The sequence below is a fragment of the Carassius gibelio genome, chromosome B3, assembly GCF_023724105.1.
Source record: "Carassius gibelio isolate Cgi1373 ecotype wild population from Czech Republic chromosome B3, carGib1.2-hapl.c, whole genome shotgun sequence".
Classification (NCBI taxonomy): Eukaryota; Metazoa; Chordata; class Actinopteri; order Cypriniformes; family Cyprinidae; genus Carassius; species Carassius gibelio.
This window is the reverse complement of record NC_068398.1, coordinates 47,860,970-47,880,390: the sequence shown is the minus strand read 5'-3', so window position 1 is coordinate 47,880,390 and position 19,421 is coordinate 47,860,970. Positions and strand designations below refer to the sequence as shown.

At 35.4% G+C, this 19,421-nt stretch overlaps 1 protein-coding gene across 1 annotated transcript; it reads right to left on the bottom strand.

Moving 5' to 3' along the window:
- Positions 1-217: 217 nt before the first annotated feature.
- Positions 218-10,569, bottom strand: LOC127953070 (nuclear GTPase SLIP-GC-like). Its single transcript, XM_052551962.1, has 16 exons — positions 10,461-10,569; positions 10,145-10,376; positions 7,550-7,729; positions 6,025-6,207; positions 5,548-5,726; positions 5,384-5,423; positions 4,972-5,052; positions 4,798-4,888; positions 4,570-4,706; positions 4,309-4,482; positions 4,049-4,212; positions 2,285-2,414; positions 1,901-2,009; positions 1,520-1,653; positions 1,350-1,434; positions 218-1,271 (listed from the first exon to the last, which is right to left on the bottom strand). The coding sequence occupies exons 1-16, from the start codon at positions 10,565-10,567 to the stop codon at positions 1,219-1,221; spliced, it is 2,079 nt and encodes a 692-aa protein (XP_052407922.1). The 5' UTR covers positions 10,568-10,569; the 3' UTR covers positions 218-1,218.
- Positions 10,570-19,421: the final 8,852 nt, after the last annotated feature.

The window sequence follows — 19,421 nt, the reverse complement described above, 5'->3', positions numbered from 1 at the left end:
TGCGTATCTCTCTATTATCCCTCAAGCTTTTCTCCCTTTTTACTCGACCCTCACACATTGGGTACAATCTGTCCTTCAGATTTGGTGTGTCTAGAAACCCTGTGCAGTGTCCTTCCAGCATCAATCAGGTCTGGTCTTCTTAAGGCTCGTTTGACATAAGTAATTAGGTTCAGATAATAGTGTTAAGAATAAAATAATTTACTCTTAGATCTTAAGACAGTTTTAAACACATCACCATTTGAAATGGTTTCGCTTTAATAAATTCAGAATAATAAATCAACACAACATGACAGCAAGATATCTTCACCCTATAGTTCTGCCTCGGTCACACAGTATTGCTTCACAACAAATAATTTCCATACATGTACATACATGATAAGATTAACACACACCCACAAAGTTTTAACTCTGCAGTAAGCTCTTGGTTGCTATAGTCACCTAAACTCAAGATATATATGCAGGTTGCAATTTCAAAGGATTTCATTTTGCAAATGCAACACCTAAATAATTGTAAAGCGAGACACATACATTAAATCATACTTTTCTATAACCATTGTTAGCCTCAAGCCAGAGACCTATTCTCTTTCTTACTTTGACTGGAGGTCTGGTAAGAAGTGCTATCTCCAGAGACGGCATTGGGGCCTCGATCGCATCTAACAAATCTTGTCAATCTCGTCTTCTCTCCTCAAAATTAAATCTACTACACACAGTCATCTCTTTTAACCTTTTCATTCATTTATTATTTATTCTTTCTTGTTGTCTAATTAATCTTATCATTCATCTTATTTTAGAAGTGACCTCCTGATGCTCCTGGTTCGTCCTTCTTTCTTTATTTTTCCGTCTTTTGCTTCGACATCTTTCTCCCATTTTCTTTGTAAAACTTGTACATGTGAATCATCCAAGATGAATTTCTAGTTTACCTGGTTCTCTGTTTAGGCTTCCTGTTGGGGACTGGTCAGGGGAGTGCACCTTATTTATTGAGTCCACTGACCCAACGACTAACATATTCTACTTCAGCCTATGTTTAGTTGTATTTGTTAATAACAGCAGTAGTCTACACCTCAAAACAGTTTTTCTTATGCGATTTGTTACACAATCAAAATAATAATAGAAATAATAATAATAATAGAGCTTTAAGCATGCTTTACTATAGAAATAAATTTATCTTAAAAATAACTTTCACTGAAAAATGCTGAGATGCTGCTTTTAAACGATGAGTCAGATGAGAGAACTTGACAGTCTCTCCAACCTTTCAATCTTTCCAGTGACATCTAGAAAAGAAATATCAATGGGTGTTCATCCTGATTTTAAAGTAAGTCTTAATATTTTGATATTTTATTCTCTCTTACCAATCAGAGGGGTTCTGCTGGTTTGTGAAAGTGAGCGTTCCACTGATCTCTTGAGCTCAGATTCAAGGGTCTTGCATATATGCTCCTTGAAAAATAAATAACAGAAAATACATAGTCAAAGTATAGAAAAAGAAAGCAGTTTTTGTGTTGATTTTGTGAAATACAAATACCTTTAAATCCTTGAACTGAATCAGAAATTCAATTTTTGCATCTTCGTACATGCTGTGTTTTAACAATTCAATTGTTTCTGTTATTTTATTCTCCCTCCTCTCCATTGCTTTTACTCCTTTCAAATTTGCAGCTTCTGTAATAGGTAACATTTAATATTCATCAATATTCTGTTAATATTTAATATTCTTTAACATATGCAATATATACATAGAATGTCTATGAGAGGAAAACTGTAATTAATTACAATTAATTAATTAAAGGACAAAAATGTGAAGGCTGGTTTCATCTGTGGTCTTTTAACTAACAGGTTTGTGCAACCTCAGGTAGGCAAAAGTTAAATAAACTGAAATGAGTGTGTGTTGTTTTAAATGCTTCCTTACGCTCATAGCCAGCAGTCATTCGATTCTGAATAGTTGTTTCGATTGATGAGAAGATTTCCTTCTTTCTCACAACAACTTCTCTTTTGAGCAATGCCTTCACTTTGGTTTCCTTATGAGAAGGTTAACACAGATAATTATTAATATACATATGCAGGAGGAAATTATTTACCAGAAAAGAGCTTTTCTGCTTTCAGAAGGCCTTTGCATTTTGACACTAAACTTGACAATTATATTTCGAGCCAATACAAAAGATTTATAAAGATAACAAATTCTGTTGCTTGCACATTAGTAATCATTCATTGGAATAGAGTTATCTGTAGATGAAAGTAAGTATAAAATAGAATAAAATAAAAGACAATTTTATATCAAATAAAGACAACTTGCCTCTGTTTTGATGAAGTTTTCCATGTGGTATAGCATGGAAGATGATGGGTAAGCACTGCCACTTCGGATGATACTGAATTTATCAATCTGTTCCTGCACTGATTTTCCTGTTTTCATATTGTCATCAACACTTTAGTAATGAAGAAAAAAAGTGTTAAATAACACAAGACCAAATGTGTTCTGATAGGTCATCCTAGACCAGTGGTTCTCAATTCCAGTCCTTGCACCCACCTTATATATATATACACACACACAGATGTAACGATATTATCAATCTCATTAGCAAAACCATCTTGATATTATCGTGGTCACATGAGGGTATAAAATGATAGTTCTTCTGATACTTATTATTCTAACATAAAAGATCTTTAAAGTTGTGTTTTGGGCCAGTATGGTTTGGCACAGTATCTGTCAAATGAACTAAAACCGAAAGCACATTATGGCTTAAGTCTGTTTTTTCGCCACACACTTCGTTCAGGTGACAGCTCATGGTCCAGTGATTTTCCGCACATCAGAATGCAAAAAAAATATTTTTGTAAGCATATTTTAACTGAAGCTTGAGTTTTCCTTCAAAAAAAAAGCTCTACTGCTGTTTCTGTCAAAATAAAAGCTTAAAAGTGCAATATGAATTGCTGACATCGTTTAAATTCAGTCCAAATTTAAAATATCTCTTCCAAGTGTAGAAATTAGGAAAGAAGTATTGTTATTTCTCTACTGATGTGTAAATTGCAAAAAAGATTAAAAAAAGAACAATAATTGTAATTTATTTTGCATTGCAATATGTCTATTACTGAAATTTTTGTCATTATTATTACTATATTCACTTTTTTGGCATACTAAAACACCAGTCTGAATGTAATTTAGACTAAAGCAGTGTATCACAAGTAAAAAAAAGGTTGAGTCTTCAGGTGTGTTGCTTACTTTTTTCTGACTTAAGTTTTGTTAGTTAAGAACATGGGTTGGAGCGCTTATCAAAGTCAATTAGATAAAATAACTTTAAAATGTAATTTTTTTTTCAAATCTTCATTTGTCTTTTTTTTTATCCATCACAATATTGTATCGTGGATTTCATATCGTGATACAATCATATTGTGAGATTTTGATATCGTTACATCCTTAATAAACGGGGAAGTGGTGGCCTAATGGTTAGAGAGTCGGATTCGCAATCGAAGGGTTGTGAGTTCTAGTCCCAGGCCGGCAGGAATTGTGGGTGGGTAGAGTGCATGTACAGTTCTCTCTCCACCTTCAATACCACGACTTAGGTGCCCTTGAGCAAGGCATCGAACCCCCAACTGCTCCCCGGGCGTCGCAGCATAAATGGCTGCCCACTGCTCCGGGTGTGTGTTCACAGTGTGTGTGTGTGTGTGTGTGTTCACTGCTCTGTGTGTGTGCACTTTGGATGGGTTAAATGCAGAGCACGAATTCTGAGTATGGGTCACCATACTTGGCTGAATGTCATGCCACTTTTTTTCATTTTTCATATATATACACACACACACACACACACACACACATATATATATATATATATATATATATATATATATATATATATATATATATGTATATGTATATATATATATATTATACATTACTGGCTATTACAGCAACTTAAGACTTAAGGTATTGTGCTCCATGGTCACATATATATACCACTAGCTGGTGTAGATGTGCTTATATATTTCAGTACACTGCTCATCTAACACACTGTTTTATTTTGATCAACTGAAGTTATAGTGGATGGGGAATGACAGCAGAACTTACGGAAAAATGAAATTAAAATTCTCAAAGATGTTGTCGTGCATGTGTTTGGCCAAGCACATGTTTAGATCTAGGGGTCCATCCCAGTTCTTTGGCCAATAGCGTCCTTTGTTCTTGTACAATGCTTGAAGGGTTTTATGGAATCCCCTTTTATCAGCAGGTGCAACCTGATTCAGAAAGCACAAATATCACTGCCTTTAGAAAGCCTAAAAAATGGCTTTTCAACCATTTCAACATTCCACATACAACAGAATCACACTTACAGATGCAATCATGGAGTTTTTAGTGTTAACACACTGTTCCACTGATTCCTCCACTCCTTTTGAGAGACATTGATCCAAAATCTTAGAAAGTGAATCCAACTGACAATCCAACTCCTTCAGTGCCTCTTCTAGATTCTTCAGCAAAGCTTCATGGACTTCAGCTTTTTTCTCCACCTAAAACACAAAGCAATGGAGCAGTAAATTTCTCAACAAACCTATTGGCTGATTTCAGAAGACAAGTAAAATATTAATAATTCAGACCATTTTTTCATCTGTATCTAGTTGGACACTTTGAATGAAGGACAAAACTCCCTTTGCTTCATTGACATAATCTCTGGTCAGTTCTCTCTTAATTCTCCTGTTAGTGTTCTTCAGAACGTCCTGCAGCTTTGGGATTTCTACAGATTATTGGCAAAACATCAACATTTAAATGAGCAGGAGTAATAAGACACATAAACAAACTGTTCAAACATAAATTCACTTTATTACCTGTTTCAGCAGTTTCCAGATGTGGATTTTTTTCTAAGTATGCCCTGGAGCTGACAGTGAAGACGTCAGTAAGGAATCTGGCTTTTGATTTCTGAATAATAATAAAAATAAGAATAAGAATATGAATATGTTTGAATAAGAATAAGAATGTTTGAGTTCACATAACATATATACCATGATTTCAAGATTTTCAAACTTATTTTTCACAAGTTCCTTTGCACGGTTGTTCCTGTGAATTATGCACCCTGTTGGGTTCTGAAAAATATAAACAATATATATATATACAAATCAGATGATCCAGTGATATTTAATTCAGTGGATGATAGTGAGCAAGATTATTATATATGTATTAGGCATTAAGTCAGATCAGGCATGTATAAACATTGTTGAGCAATCCATTAAGTGCAATCCATTTAAAGTGCACTGAAATTAACTTAATGTCTGCATATTTTATTCAGCGGGATTTAAAAAAAATCTAAATAAGTCATTAAGTGGCAGACAGCAAATGCTTTACTTAAGTTTTAGAAGACTGCATTAAAATAATACAAAAAAACATATTATACATTTGCTTGTAAATTTACCAAACCTTGTCTAAAGACAGTTCATCTCCAGGGTGGGGTACAGATCTAAAATAAATATTTAACATACATTAATTTACACAATACACAATAATTAAAAACATTACTTAGAATATGTTCATATTTTATTATAAGAAATGCAGATTCTTGACAAGAATCTCTTTATTCTAACCTTAGATATTCTTTCGGATCAATTTCATCAGTTTTAGTACAGATGAAGTCAATGTTTCTGCACTCTCCTCCTGGTCCCAGGTCTTGAATGCAGTACTGTATTATACTCCAGGGGTCTTTGTCATCAATAGCTCGATTGATATTACTTACAATCCACACAGAAGAGCACTCTCTCAGTTTCTATGGAATTAGAAAGATAAAAACTGAGTGAAATATACCTAGCATATACCTAGTGCTTTAAACTGCACATTGCTTCAGTTGAATTTTATATGCATTCCACTGTTAAAGAAATTATTTTGCCATCCAATACTATCATCCTCATGACTCAACAGAATAATTTGTTCATGAATCAGAGCTCATCATGTAAATTTGACCGAAGAAAGGATCTCGTACTGGTTTGGAACTACATGAGGCTGACAGTGAGTAAATCGTGACAGAATTTACATATTTCATAGTTTTAAAAGAGTTCAGGATTTACAGTTTTCCACAGGTCATCTCTAATTTTGTTGCAGTCTCCAGTCCCAGGAAGATCAACAAGCACAATGTGTTCCAGGAGTTCACGACAGTTTGGTATCTTGATTGTCACACTTTTCACAAGAGGCCAGTACCAGTCACCGTGTTGTATGTAATGAGCAACATCATTGGTAAATTCCTTGGAGACCTGTTCAAGTAAATAATGCTGATTTAAAAGTCAGAAAACATTTATATTTATTTTATTTATATATGAAAATAGGGGAAGATGGGGCTAGGTATCAGCAGTGTTAAAAAAGGTTTTTAAAGCTCCAATCAAACAAATGTGCGTCTTTTATAACGGCAGTTTTATGTTGCTATAAAACATCTAAATCATCTCTCTCTTAAATCTGATTAATCCTTGTGAATGCTATCATCCACACAGTTTTGCCCAATTATGAATTGTTTCTTCATAAGTTTTGAAATTTTGCACAAAAGTACATAATATCGTTCCATTCCCCTCATAACAACCTCTATAGTACAATAAAAGGCTTAGTTATAACTAGTGTTGTCAAAAGACCCAGTACTTCGGTACCAAGTCGGTTCTAAAAAAAAATGTATGTTATGGTACCCGTTTTTTTTTTTAAAGTACCATTGGTAATGAGTACCCAGTTAACCAGATTCTAGGTGCGCAGATGTGCTCTCTTCATAAAGCACTTAGAGATGATGAAATCAGGAGGAAACACCAAAATAAAAATAAATAAAAAAACAAACAGGTAAGTTTCATTGTGTTTCACATACATTGATTTATTTGAGTCGCCTGCCACAATATCAAAACTCACCACCACAAATAGATTTTCCAAAAGGCTTTAACTTTATTGAATAAACATGAGCACTGCACGAGTCAAAGTCTAAACCCAGTGCGGGTGTTTTTATATCAATGTATTTCTGAAGGAATCCGACTTTCTTCAGAAAATGATGGATGTCATTTTGACTTCATCTTGCCTGTAATGCCTGAGCAGCTGCAGGCTGTGCACTTATTTGATTACAGCCGTTACCAGGGAAACCTCTATCTCGCGCTGTACAAGCGCCTCCTGCTGGCAGAGAATTAATTTGCATATATGTATGCCGCCACAAATAAGACTACAAGGCTGTGGGAAACACATTCTGTTATGAATATTATTAAATATTTTAATTTGAATGTCAAATTGAAATGAATTTTGTTTAGACTAAATTAAAGTGTTTTTGTCTTTTGCTTTGGTACCAAAATTGGTACAGAGAACCGTGGATTTTCACTGGTATTGGTACCGAATACTAACAGTTTGGTATCGTGGCATCACTAGTTATAACTATTATATCGGTGTAAATGTTTACTAGTTTTTAATAGTTTAATTGTTTTTTTTTTCTTATAGTCATGACTTCAAGCTGAGTGCCTATGTACCTAACCTGCTAAATTAAATAAATCCTGAGAAATATTTAAAAGTTACTTTATATACTAAAAGTTTGACCAGGTGCCATATGATCATATGACTCCACATATATTCAGCTCTTACTTCAGTGTGTGAAATAGTTTTTGTCTTGGTAGACAAAAAGTTATCAATTTTGGCATATTTGTCATCTCTCTTCAGTTCTTCCAGTGTTTTCTTAACTGCATCAGCTCCATACAGTGCAGTGATTCTTTCTATAACAGTTTCGGTCCTGTTGTCAGTTGAAGTAATCTCATTTTCCAATTCCTGCAAAACAAACAAAGACTATTTCCTTCACAATGTGTTTATATACTGTATACATACTTGGGGTGTAGCGCAGGGGCGGTTAGGACAAATACTACATGGAAAAGATATCGCTTCGCGTCACGTCTGGTTGGGACATACGGTGTTACAGTTTGATCCCCCCAAAAAAATATAAGTATAAAAATATTAATGCTGACAGAGCTAATAACTGAATATGCAATTAGGGAAAGTAAAGAGAGAAGAGATCCAAGGAGCAGAAACAGTTGATTTGTATGGCAGACTTAAAGATCAAGATTTTTTGTTTGTTCTTTTGTTTTTAATATTCAAAGGTCTTCTGTATCTAAATAAAAAAATGTTCATTATTATAAAAAAAAACAGACTACCGGGGGGGGAAAAAATCGTACTTTTGTACCAACTTTTAATCGTACCAACTTTTGATTATATATATATATAATACATATACATATATACACACACACACACACTCACCTAAAGGATTATTAAAGGAACACCTGTCCAATTTCTCATTAATGCAGTTATCTAATCAACCAATCAATGGCAGTTGCTTCAATGCATTTAGGGCTGTGGTCCTGGTCAAGACAATCTCCTGAACTCCAAACTGAACGTCAGAATGGGAAAGAAAGGTGATTTAAGCAATTTTGAGCATGGCATGGTTGTTGGTGCCAGACGGACCGGTCTGAGTATTTCACAATCTGCTCAGTTACTGGGATTTTCACGCACAACCATTTCTAGAGTTTACAAAGAATGGTGTGAAAAGGGAAAAACATCCAGTATGCGGCAGTCCTGTGGGTAAAAATGCCTTGTTGATGCTGGAGGTCAGAGGAGAATGGGCCGACTGATTCAAGCTGATAGAAGAGCAACTTTGGCTGAAATAACCACTCGTTACAACCGAGGTATGCAGCAAAGCATTTGTGAAGCCACAACACACACAACCTTGAGGCGGATGGGCTAGAACAGCAAAAGACCCCACCGGGTATCACTCATCTCCACTACAAATAGGAAAAAGAGGCTACAATTTGCATGAGCTCACCAAAATTGGACCGTTGAAGACTGGAAAAATGTTGCCTGGTCTGATGAGTCTCGATTTCTGTTGAGACATTCAGATGGTAGAGTCAGAATTGGCGTAAACAGAATGAGAACGTGGATCCATCATGCCTTGTTACCACTGTGCAGGCTGGTGCTGGTGTAATGGTGTGGGGGATGTTTTCTTGGCACACTTTAGGCCCCTTAGTGCCAATTGGGCATCGTTTAAATGCCACGGCCTGCCTGAGCATTGTTTCTGACCATATCCATCCCTTTATGACCACCATGTTCCCATCCTCTGATGGCTACTTCCAGCAGGATAATGCACCATATCACAAAGCTCGAATCATTTCAAATTGGTTTCTTGAACATGACAATGAGTTCACTGAACTAAAATGGCCCCCACAGTCACCAGATCTCAACCCAATAGAGCATCTTTGGGATGTGGTGGAACGGGAGCTTCGTGCCCTGGATGTGCATCCCACAAATCTCCATCAACTGCAAGATGCTATCCTATCAATATGGGCCAACATTTCTAAAGAATGCTCTCAGCACCTTGAAGATTGCCATGCCATGTAGAATTAAGGCAGTTCTCAAGGCGAAAGGGCATCAAACACAGTATTAGAATGGTGTTTCTAATAATCCTTTAGATGAGTGTATGTGTGTGTGTGTAAATATTTTTGCTTAGGACTACATTGCAATGTGGGAAATATTTATTTTAATCAGAATAATTTCTTCAAGAAGGCAAGAGTTATGCAGGTGTACTTCAACAAATGCTGATAATAGTATACAGCTTACTGTTTTCATTTATTCTCTTTACTTTCCTCTTGTGGGCGTAGTACATTGTGAAAAAAAAATTTGAAGAAACATATTTCTTTTTTGTGTTAAACAGGTTGTTTTTGGAAGTTGGTGCTTGAAATAGGCAAAAACTTGTTATTTCATAGATTTTTATGTATGACTAATGATAGGCCTATAATTTATTGTATAATAAACCGGTTTTAAAATACTTTTTTGTTAAGCATTTTAATTGAGGAGTAAATAGCCTAATCTTTTGTTGTCCTCGCAGTGTGTCAGATATGCGGTAATATTGCGGGGGCAAATGAATTATAATTTCAAATGAATTATTAATTATAAAAGTAACTTCATAATAATGATAGTTATAATAATTATAATAGTAATAGTGCCCAGCGTGCCTGTCTGCTACACCACTGGGCAGATACATGTACATGTACAAATGTAATAGGATTAGTCCAACAAATTATTCGGTTTGTAATGCGTACTGAACCTAAAGCCTCGTACCAAATGGTTCAAATTAATACGTATATCATACACCCCTAATACATACATATGATAAGACAAATGTTAATAAATAACCTCTTTAGAGATGAGTTCAATCTCTGCTGTGTAGTTGGAATCGATCAGATTTGCTTCCACCTGAGTAACAACAGATGTACAGGCACCAAAACAACCAGATGGCAGGAAATAATCTAATCCCAAAATGGCATTTAATAGGGAGCTTTTTCCTTGTCCTGTCTTTCCAAAAACACCAATGGTTTCCTTTCTTCTTTTGTCTTTATCCATCTTGTCCATTTTTGCAATGGCATCTCTATATCATGAAGAAAATAAATGTAATTGGACACTGCTTCAGAATTATATATATATTTTTACATAATGCCTCACAAGTACTTACAATACGTTGTTTTTTTGTTCAATTGATGTTTGGTCTGTGCTGTTAATATTTTGAATTCTAATTTTAACATCCATCATGATCTGCTTCACATTCTTCAATATGAACATATCTGTATTCAGTTTAAAGGATGACAAAACACAAAATCAAACACGCTGCAATAAATCTCTCTAATATGGAGAGAGGATCTCAGAAAAAGAGCAAGATACTGCCTTCCCCAAACCTCTCCCCTTATCCTGAAGCTCACTTTCTCTTTTCCCTCTTCTCCCCCACCAGGCTCAAGTCTCCTTTTTGTGTGTGTTTGTGTATTTACTTTTATTGAAAAGCACCTTCAGTTCACTAAGAATGTCTAAGTACCATATATGATATATCTTGATAATCTATTGTTTTTTGCCTTTTCATGTTTGGTATCAGTTAAAATATAAGAAATCACTAATAGGCACAAAATAAAATTGACTACATGATTAGTCTTGTAAATCCATTAGATTTGTACACACAGATTTACAGCTTCTCCTGTCACATCAGGAGGATGGATATCATGTGTAATATTGATTTCAGCCCTCTTACTTAAATGTTTAGACTAACAGATTACTTATCATCATGTGTTATAACGACTCTGGTCTTTTTTTTATATACGAATACCAATATATATATAAATATATATATATGTGTGTATATATATATATATATTTATATATATATATATATATATATATGTGTGTGTGTGTATATATATATATACATATATATATACATATATATAAATGGGAGATAAGAGATAAATCAGAATCGGATTCAGATTCTTTTTACACACTCAGAATGACTTGCCTGGATGTAACTTGGCACTGGTATGTGAATCACATGTTTCAAGTTTTCTCTTAGTACCTGTAAGATAATTCATACACATCAATTTTGTATTAAATCAACAGCACGATAATTGTTTTATTGATAAAAGGCCATTATGGGTTGAATGTTTTTGGCCAAAATGCCTAAACACCTTACATCGATTGTATTTTTTTCTTTCCCCTCTTAAAAAACAAATCAGTTGTAGGGATATAAAAATGAAAATTACAATCTCTCATTTAAACTGATAGTACAGAATTAGTTGTCTTACCACGAGAGGAAATTCCTGACAGAGCAGACTGTGATGGCCCAGGAGACAGTGGAGATGTTTCTATTGCTTGATTGTTTTGTGTTACAGGTCTGTTTATGTAAAATAACAATATTACTAATAAATAACTATATATTATTTTTATTATATTATATGTATATGAGTTTATTACATACTGTTCTTTCTGCTCACTCATTTCTGCTTGCTTTTCCTTGGCCTGCTCATAAGTGCCTACAATTAAATAAAATTATATATATATATATATATATATATATATAAAAAGTTAAGGTAGAAACTTACCATATTCTGATTGAAACAGAATAGCTAATTTCTCCCATGGTTTCCCTCCTGTTGAAGGCTCAAGACGTTTCTCAACAGCTTCCATGCACTTCTGTGGTGATTTGAATGGGGGCCAGTAACATTGTTTCTTGTCTTCGCTCAACCAGTTTGTTGGTGCCACCAACAACTCATCTGAGTCTTGAAAGGTAAGAACTGCATACATGGTCGTCCTGCAATAAAGAATTAAATATGTGAGTAAGCAAGCAACTAAATCAGTCAATCAATGAATCAAAAGCTGTACAAAATTTGCCATCTGAACAAAAGAAAAAATGTGTGTGTGTGTGTGTGTATGGGTGATTCTATAATTGGAGATACATTTATCATTTCATAAAGTTAATAAAAAAAAAACTTCACTAATAGAAATTCTTTCCAGTATCTTATTAAAAACATATTTAGTATAATAATAATTCAGTGCTTGCCAAACAAAAGTTACTTCCTTTTTTTCTTTTTTTTTTCTTTTAACAAAAACAAAATGTCTTTATGGTATTTTTGATGACTCTGTTACGGCCAAATTAGGCAATGTGTAGAAATAATACATCACAACATGAAAAATCCTTGTTGAGAGTTGTTCAGAGTTGACCTTTTAAGTAACAGAACAGTAAAGTAACTGAATTGAAAAAATTATCTGATGGACCTTCAGTTTTGTTACACTGTTGTAAGCATTGTTTACTCTACCTTAGTAACAGAGTTTGACAGTAACAGAATTAACAATTTTATTATATTTTTTGCCAAAAACTCCATCCTTAGCATAAATGCTAAGAGGACATGGCACTAATGAAATCATGATTAAAATACCTTTAAATAAGCCAATTAGTGATCAGAAATACATTTTATTTCCACGTTGATATTGTGGTAACAGTGCTGACGTTCTTCAAAATAACTCTTTAGATTCAAAGATTTTCTCAAAGTGGGCACACAGACTTTTCAGTGCTTCAGATCTTGTCAGTGAAGAAAAGTGTCATTTCCAGTACACAACCTAGTTGTGGGAGATAATTCAACCAAGGAAAAATATGGTACGGTAACAGAGTTGACAATATTTATGGAAACACAAGAAAAAATATTATTTGAATAATTAATATTAATTATTTGTAAACATTTAACTAATTGAATTAAGTAAATTAGTATTTAAGGCTTTTATAAATAAAATTAATGAAATAATACAAAAAGAAAATTATAATAAAATATTTTTATTTTATTTGATCATATACATGATGGAAAAAAATCATTTGGACAGCAAGAAATCTTGAAGCTATTTAAGACACTTTTACGCAAATACAAACCCGAAATACAAATACAAAATATACATATTTGGGACACTGTACAAATTGTGAATAAAAACAGAATGCAATGATGAAGTTTCAAATTTCAATATTTTATTCAGAATACAATATAGATGACATATTAAATGTTTAAACTGAGAAAATGTATAATTTTAAGGGGAAAATAAGTTTATTTTAAATTCAATGGCATCAACACATCTCAAAAATATGGAAGTTCTAAGCGGCCATGCATTATATTTTTTTTCCTTTTTGTTTTTCTCGTTATAACAACTTAATTTCTCGTTATCTCGACATAGTTGTTTTCTCGTTATAATGACTTATTTTTATCGTTATCTCGACATAACGAAAGTTTGTTTTCTCGTTAGAATGACATTACAGTTTTACTGTTGCTATACTAACGAACTCAACTTTGACCGCATCTGACAGACAACCATCCAGGCGCTCCTACTGTAGCCTATATTTCAGCAAATTTTGCTTCGCCTTGGTAATAACGTCTACAAAACTGTACATAAATAAAGGCTGATCAATCACTGTTGATGTTTCCAGAGACAGTACAACAAACGTTTTGTTTTTGTAATTAACATGTTTAAATGGCAACACCGCGCCATTAGAGCTGCTTGGATTAAACTCACTTTTACTTTTCCCTTTATTTGAAATAAAATTATATATAATTTGTAATTTGTAGTAGTCATTATATGATGTGGCAGATATCATGTGTGTTACAAGCTTCTGTTTGAAAAGATCGTTCATGTGTACGTGTAGTGTATGTGTGTGTGTGTGTCTGTGTGTAGAAAAAAAACGATTACAACATTATTGAACAAAACTTAATTAAATTAGCCTATGGATTTCGCATTTACATCACATTTCTCATCAATATGGTTTACAATAAAGATTAGTAATAAGGAAAAGAAGCACATCAGCCTGCATCGTTAAATCCCGTCCTACTGTAAGATACACAGAACATCTCTGCTTATTAACTACCTAATCATGTGCCTAAAAGAAGCACAAATAAAGATATAGGTGCAAACAGAATACAGTGACGTCAACCTTAATTTTGATAAGCAGTTATTTTATGACACAGAACGCGTTGGTGAAACTCATGCATCTAGCAGGAACTTAATACACAAAATAATCATATTGATTCAAGCATTTAACATTTTTGAATTAATTAAATGTCAGTAATGAACAAGACTGCACAAATTATAGCGATCACGAGGAAGGTCCGCGTATGGTAAAGTGGATAGTGTACAACACCCCATCAGTTATATTCAGGTCTATAGTGCCACCTGCTGGTGCAGTTTTGTAACTTCTTAGAGAAAATTAAGTCATTATAACTAGAAAACCAACTTCGTTATGTTGAGATAACGAGACAATTAAGCCTTTATAACGAGAAAATGACTTTCATTATGTCGAGATAACGAGAAAATTAAGTCATCATAACGAGAAAAAAACCTTTCTTTATGTCGAGATACCGAGAAGATTAAGTCGTTATAATGAGAAAACAAGAAGAAAAAAAATTATAGTGCATGGCCGCTTAGAACTTCCGTACAAAAAAGTTGGGACAAGGCCATGTTTACCAATTTATGTGGCATTCCCTCTTCTTTTTTAACAGTCTGCAAACGTCTGGGGACTGAGGAGACAAGTTGCTCAAGTTTAGGAATAGGAACGTTGTCCCATTCTTGTATAATACTGGCTTCTAGTTGCTCAACTGTCTTAGGTCTTCTTTGTCACATCTTCCACTTTATGATGCACCAAATGTTTTCAATGGGTGAAAGATCTGGACTGCAGGCTGGCCATTTCAGTACCCAGATCCTTCTTCTACGCAGCCGTGATGTTGTAATTGATGCAGTATGTGGCCTGGCATTCATCCCTGAGAGAGACGACGTCTGGATGGAAGCATATGTTGTTCTAGAACTTGGATATACCTTTCAGCATTGATGGTGACTCATGCAACCCCATACCATCAGAGATGCAGGCTTCTGAACTGAGCGCTGATAACAACTTGGGTTGTCCTTGTCCTCGATGACATGGGGTCCCAGTTTTCCAAAAAGAACTTGAAATTTTGATTCGTCTGACCACAGAACAGTTTTGAACTTTGCCACAGTCCATTTTAAATGAGCCTTGGCCCAGAGAAAACGTCTGTGCTTCTGGATTATGTTTAGATATGGCTTCTTTTTTTACCTATAGAGTTTTAGCTGGCAACGGCGAATGGCACGTTGGATTGTGTTCAACGACAATGTTTTCTGGAAGTATTCCTGAGCCCATGTTATGATTTCCATTACAGTAGCATTACTGTATGTGATGTAATGTTGTCTAAGGGCCCGAAGATAACGGGCATCCAGTACGGTTTTCTAACCCTTACGCACAGAGATTGTTCCAGATTCTCTGAATCTTTGGATGATTTTATGCACTATAGATGATGATAACTTTAAACTCAGAGAACAGTACAGTAGGTGGCCAACCAAAATGATTGTTCTGCCACCGCAAGTGCCGTCGCCGCGTCTGCAAAGTGCATGGCACCAGCGCGATCAAACAGCTGAAACAGAGAATACTCAATTTGGTCAAAAGGCAAAATTCAAAAATGTTTGAAAAATCAAGAATAATGACAGAGTTTATAAGAATTATTTCTAAATGCTGGACCATTCTCATTTCGCATTGCAAATGGAACCTGAAGATTTGTTTTTTTTTTTTTTTTACCAAGAATGAACCAAATTGAATACATGTAATGCTGGACCATTCTCATTTCGCTTTGCAAATGGAACCTGAAGATTTGTTTTTGTTTTGTTTTTTACCAAGAATAAACCAAATTGAATACATGTAGCGTTTAATCTGTGTGTGTGTGTGTGTGTGTATATATATATGTACAGAAAAGGTACCAAAAGATTGGACACCTTCTCATTCAAAGAGTTTTCTTTATTTTGATGACTATGAAAATTGTAGAGTCACACTGAAGGCATCAAGGGCTATTTGACCAAGAAGGAGAGTGATGGGGTGCTGCGCCAGATGACCTGGCCTCCACAGTCACCGGACCTGAACCCAATCGAGATGGTTTGGGATGAGCTGGACCGCAGACAGAAGGCAAAAGGGCCAACAAGTGCTAAGCATCTCTCTGGGAACTCCTTCAAGACTCTTGGAAGACCATTTCAGGTGACTACCTCTTGAAGCTCATCAAGAGAATGCCAAGAGTGTGCAAAGCAGTAATCAAAGCAAAAGGTTTGAACAACCTAGAATATGACATATTTTCAGTTGTTTCACACTTTTTTGTTATGTATATTCCATATATAATTCCACATGTGTTAATTCATAGTTTTGATGCCTTCAGTGTGAATCTACAATTTTCAGTCATGAAAATAAAGAAAACTCTTTGAATGAGAAGGTGTGTCCAAACTTTTGGTCTGTACTGTATATACACACAATTTCTTTCTTTCTAAATTTCTTTCTTTAAATTTTTGATGCATAGAATGCAGCCGAAGACTATCCCATGTTTTGAAATTAACTAACTGTAAAGGTTCTAATGGTTTTTAAGGAAGTTACAATGTTATATTATAATGTTATCGTTGTTTTACTTCATCCTTTAATCTCTTTTTACAAACCAACATTTTACAATTAAATTCAGTTTCCAATCCATCCCTTTGCGCCACCTGGCGGCAATTTCACAAATTGTTTTAACACGTGACTGACTTGCAGTTAACACCTGTGCAGTATTACCCATTCTGGTTGTCCACCTACTGTAGGTGAGAATAAAAAAATTTTGTCCAATAAAGGAGCACACACACATTCAGTGTTTTATGTCTCTAATAATTAAGTCCACCAAATATTATTAGTTATCTTCTTGATAATTGATATGTAATCCTAACCTTCCAGCCATTGATTTATATTTTTTCTCATGTCCATTAGACCCGTAATCACTTTCTTCACACTCCTCACTCTCCATTTCACTTTCAGGACTATATTTGTCTTCATATTCCTTCAGTTCATCACACTCCTCACCTGCAGACTCATTATGCAGTTTATCTCTTTTTCCTCTGGATAGTGTTTCAATATAATATTCTTCATTGGTCCCGTTTCCCATTGTAACTACCTTATCTAGGTCCTTGGGTGGAATGCAGATTATCACATTTGGTTCGACAACATGAATTGCATAATTTTTGAAATCCTTGCATAGCTTTAATGCATAGCATTTTAGTGTTGAAGGTATGAGTACTGGGGTCAAAGGGCAGCCCTGACACAGCAAGTTGTCTTCCTGAGCAGAAAAATCTTCTAAATCTTTAAGGAGATTTTCCACAGTAAGAAAGTCTCGATAAAGAGTTGAATTTGACTGGTTTTGCTCCTCTAACTCATCCTTCAGATGGCACAGCATTCTATGAGTGCAGGGTGTTTTAGAAGTGATCATGACAATAGCTGGATCTTTTAGCTTCCCCTTTGAAACAGGCTTCAAGAAATCATCTAGATATCTTGCCAGAATAGTTGCGATGATTAGATAGTCAATGTTAAAAAAGTGTTAACTATCATTAAGTATACTTTTCAGAGATTCATTAAAATATCTCACAGGACAGTTAAATGCACCTCTGTGGATTCCCTCATAGAGCATCTTTATGTATGGAATTATGAGCTGAATGTTGTCTCGATAGAAGGAAACTGGGATGCCATCTGGTCTCGGTGTGTCTGACACCTGCAGAGAATTTACAGCCGATACAATGTCAACTTCACTGACTGCATGTGAGCTTTCTTTGTTCAATAATGAGCCCATGTCATCTGTCAAAAGATCCTTTTTTAAATTCAGCAGTTCCAAGCTTGCTTGTTTTTGGAGATGCTCATTAAAAGGCACTGCAGGGATGTTGAGCTAATTTCTAATTTGAGTAATTTTTGAGCCTCTGATTTCACATCTTCTGACACGCCACATACATTCTTCTGGAACAAAGAAGTAATCCAGCCTGGACGCAGGAGAGTCTCTTATGTAGTATGTACAATCCTGCTTCATGGGGTTCCTTCTTCTCCACACATCAACCAGCTGAAGAGATTTCATGAACCTCTCCAGAAACAGCAGCTCCCTATGATTTATGTTTGTGTTACATTGTCTGTCAATAAATGGATTGAGAACCGGCAGCCCTGTGGCACAAATATATACAAATAAAAATCCCTAAAAACAAAACTGTTTAAAATAGTTCTCAGATAAATATTTTGGAATATAGTTGGTCTCATTCCTTCCCACTGGCCGAATAGTATTTCAATTGTTTTAAACAATTAAAATCTAATTTAAATTGTGCAGTTTTGCTGTTAAGGAGAACATCTTTTAGTTATTTTTAGCCTATATTTATTGCAGTGTAAAAATAATTGTTTGATTGGGCAAGTCACTTACAAAGTAGCCTATTTTAAAAAGAAAACATGCAAATGACCATATTCTTCAAGTTGTATACTTCAAATAATTAATCAAGATGGTGGCGCGTCCACACGCAGCGGCTTCTCTCTGATCCGACAGATTGTGTTTTTTGTTGTGTGAGTCGCAGTGTCGTCATCACGTCTACCTGTCTGTAAGTGCGGGCAATAACTGCATTTTTACAGTTAAACTCTGCGAATGCGGAACAGCTGCGGGATCTCAGTCTGCTACGGAGGCCTTCGCCATCACCGACCCCCAATACTGCATCTCGCCCACAGCGGAGACGCCACAAGTGGTGTGAGAGGAAGCAGAAGAGGGGTAAGCGCGGAGGTATCCGGGGATAGGCTAACGGCTAACCCACACAAGCCATCTATCCCCACCATCGTACTGGCTAACGTACGCTCGTTGGACAATAAACTGGACTACATTCGTTTACTACGTTCAACTCAGAGGACTGTAAGAGACTGATGTGTTTTTGTGTTCACAGAAACATGGTTCAGCAACAGCGTTCCAGACTGCGCTATTCAGCTCGACCAGCTTACGTGCTATCGAGCGGCAGCTCTCGTCGCGGGAGGAAAAACCTGCGGTGGCGGGCTTTGTGTTTACATCAGTGACGTGTGGTGCCGCGATACTGTTTTGATCAGCAAACACTGCTCACCCCTGGTGGAGTTTATGATTATTAACTATCTGCCGAGGGAATATACTCCTATACTGCTCATTTCGGTTTACATTCCCCCGATCAACATCATCAGCAACAGGAACGATGCACTAAATTAACTGTACCAACACATCAGTGAGCAGCAGACAGCACACCCCGATGCTTTTCTCATCATAGCTGGGGAATTCAATCATGCTGA

Coding starts and splice junctions, on each gene's coding strand:
- LOC127953070 (XM_052551962.1), bottom strand. CDS start 10,567: ATGTTCATATTGAAGAATGTGAAGCAGATCATGATGGATGTTAAAATT. Junction 4,483..4,569: donor TAGATACAGATGAAAAAATG/GTCTGAATTATT, acceptor TTTGTGTTTTAG/GTGGAGAAAAAAGCTGAAGT. Junction 1,435..1,519: donor TTCAGTTCAAGGATTTAAAG/GTATTTGTATTT, acceptor TTATTTTTCAAG/GAGCATATATGCAAGACCCT.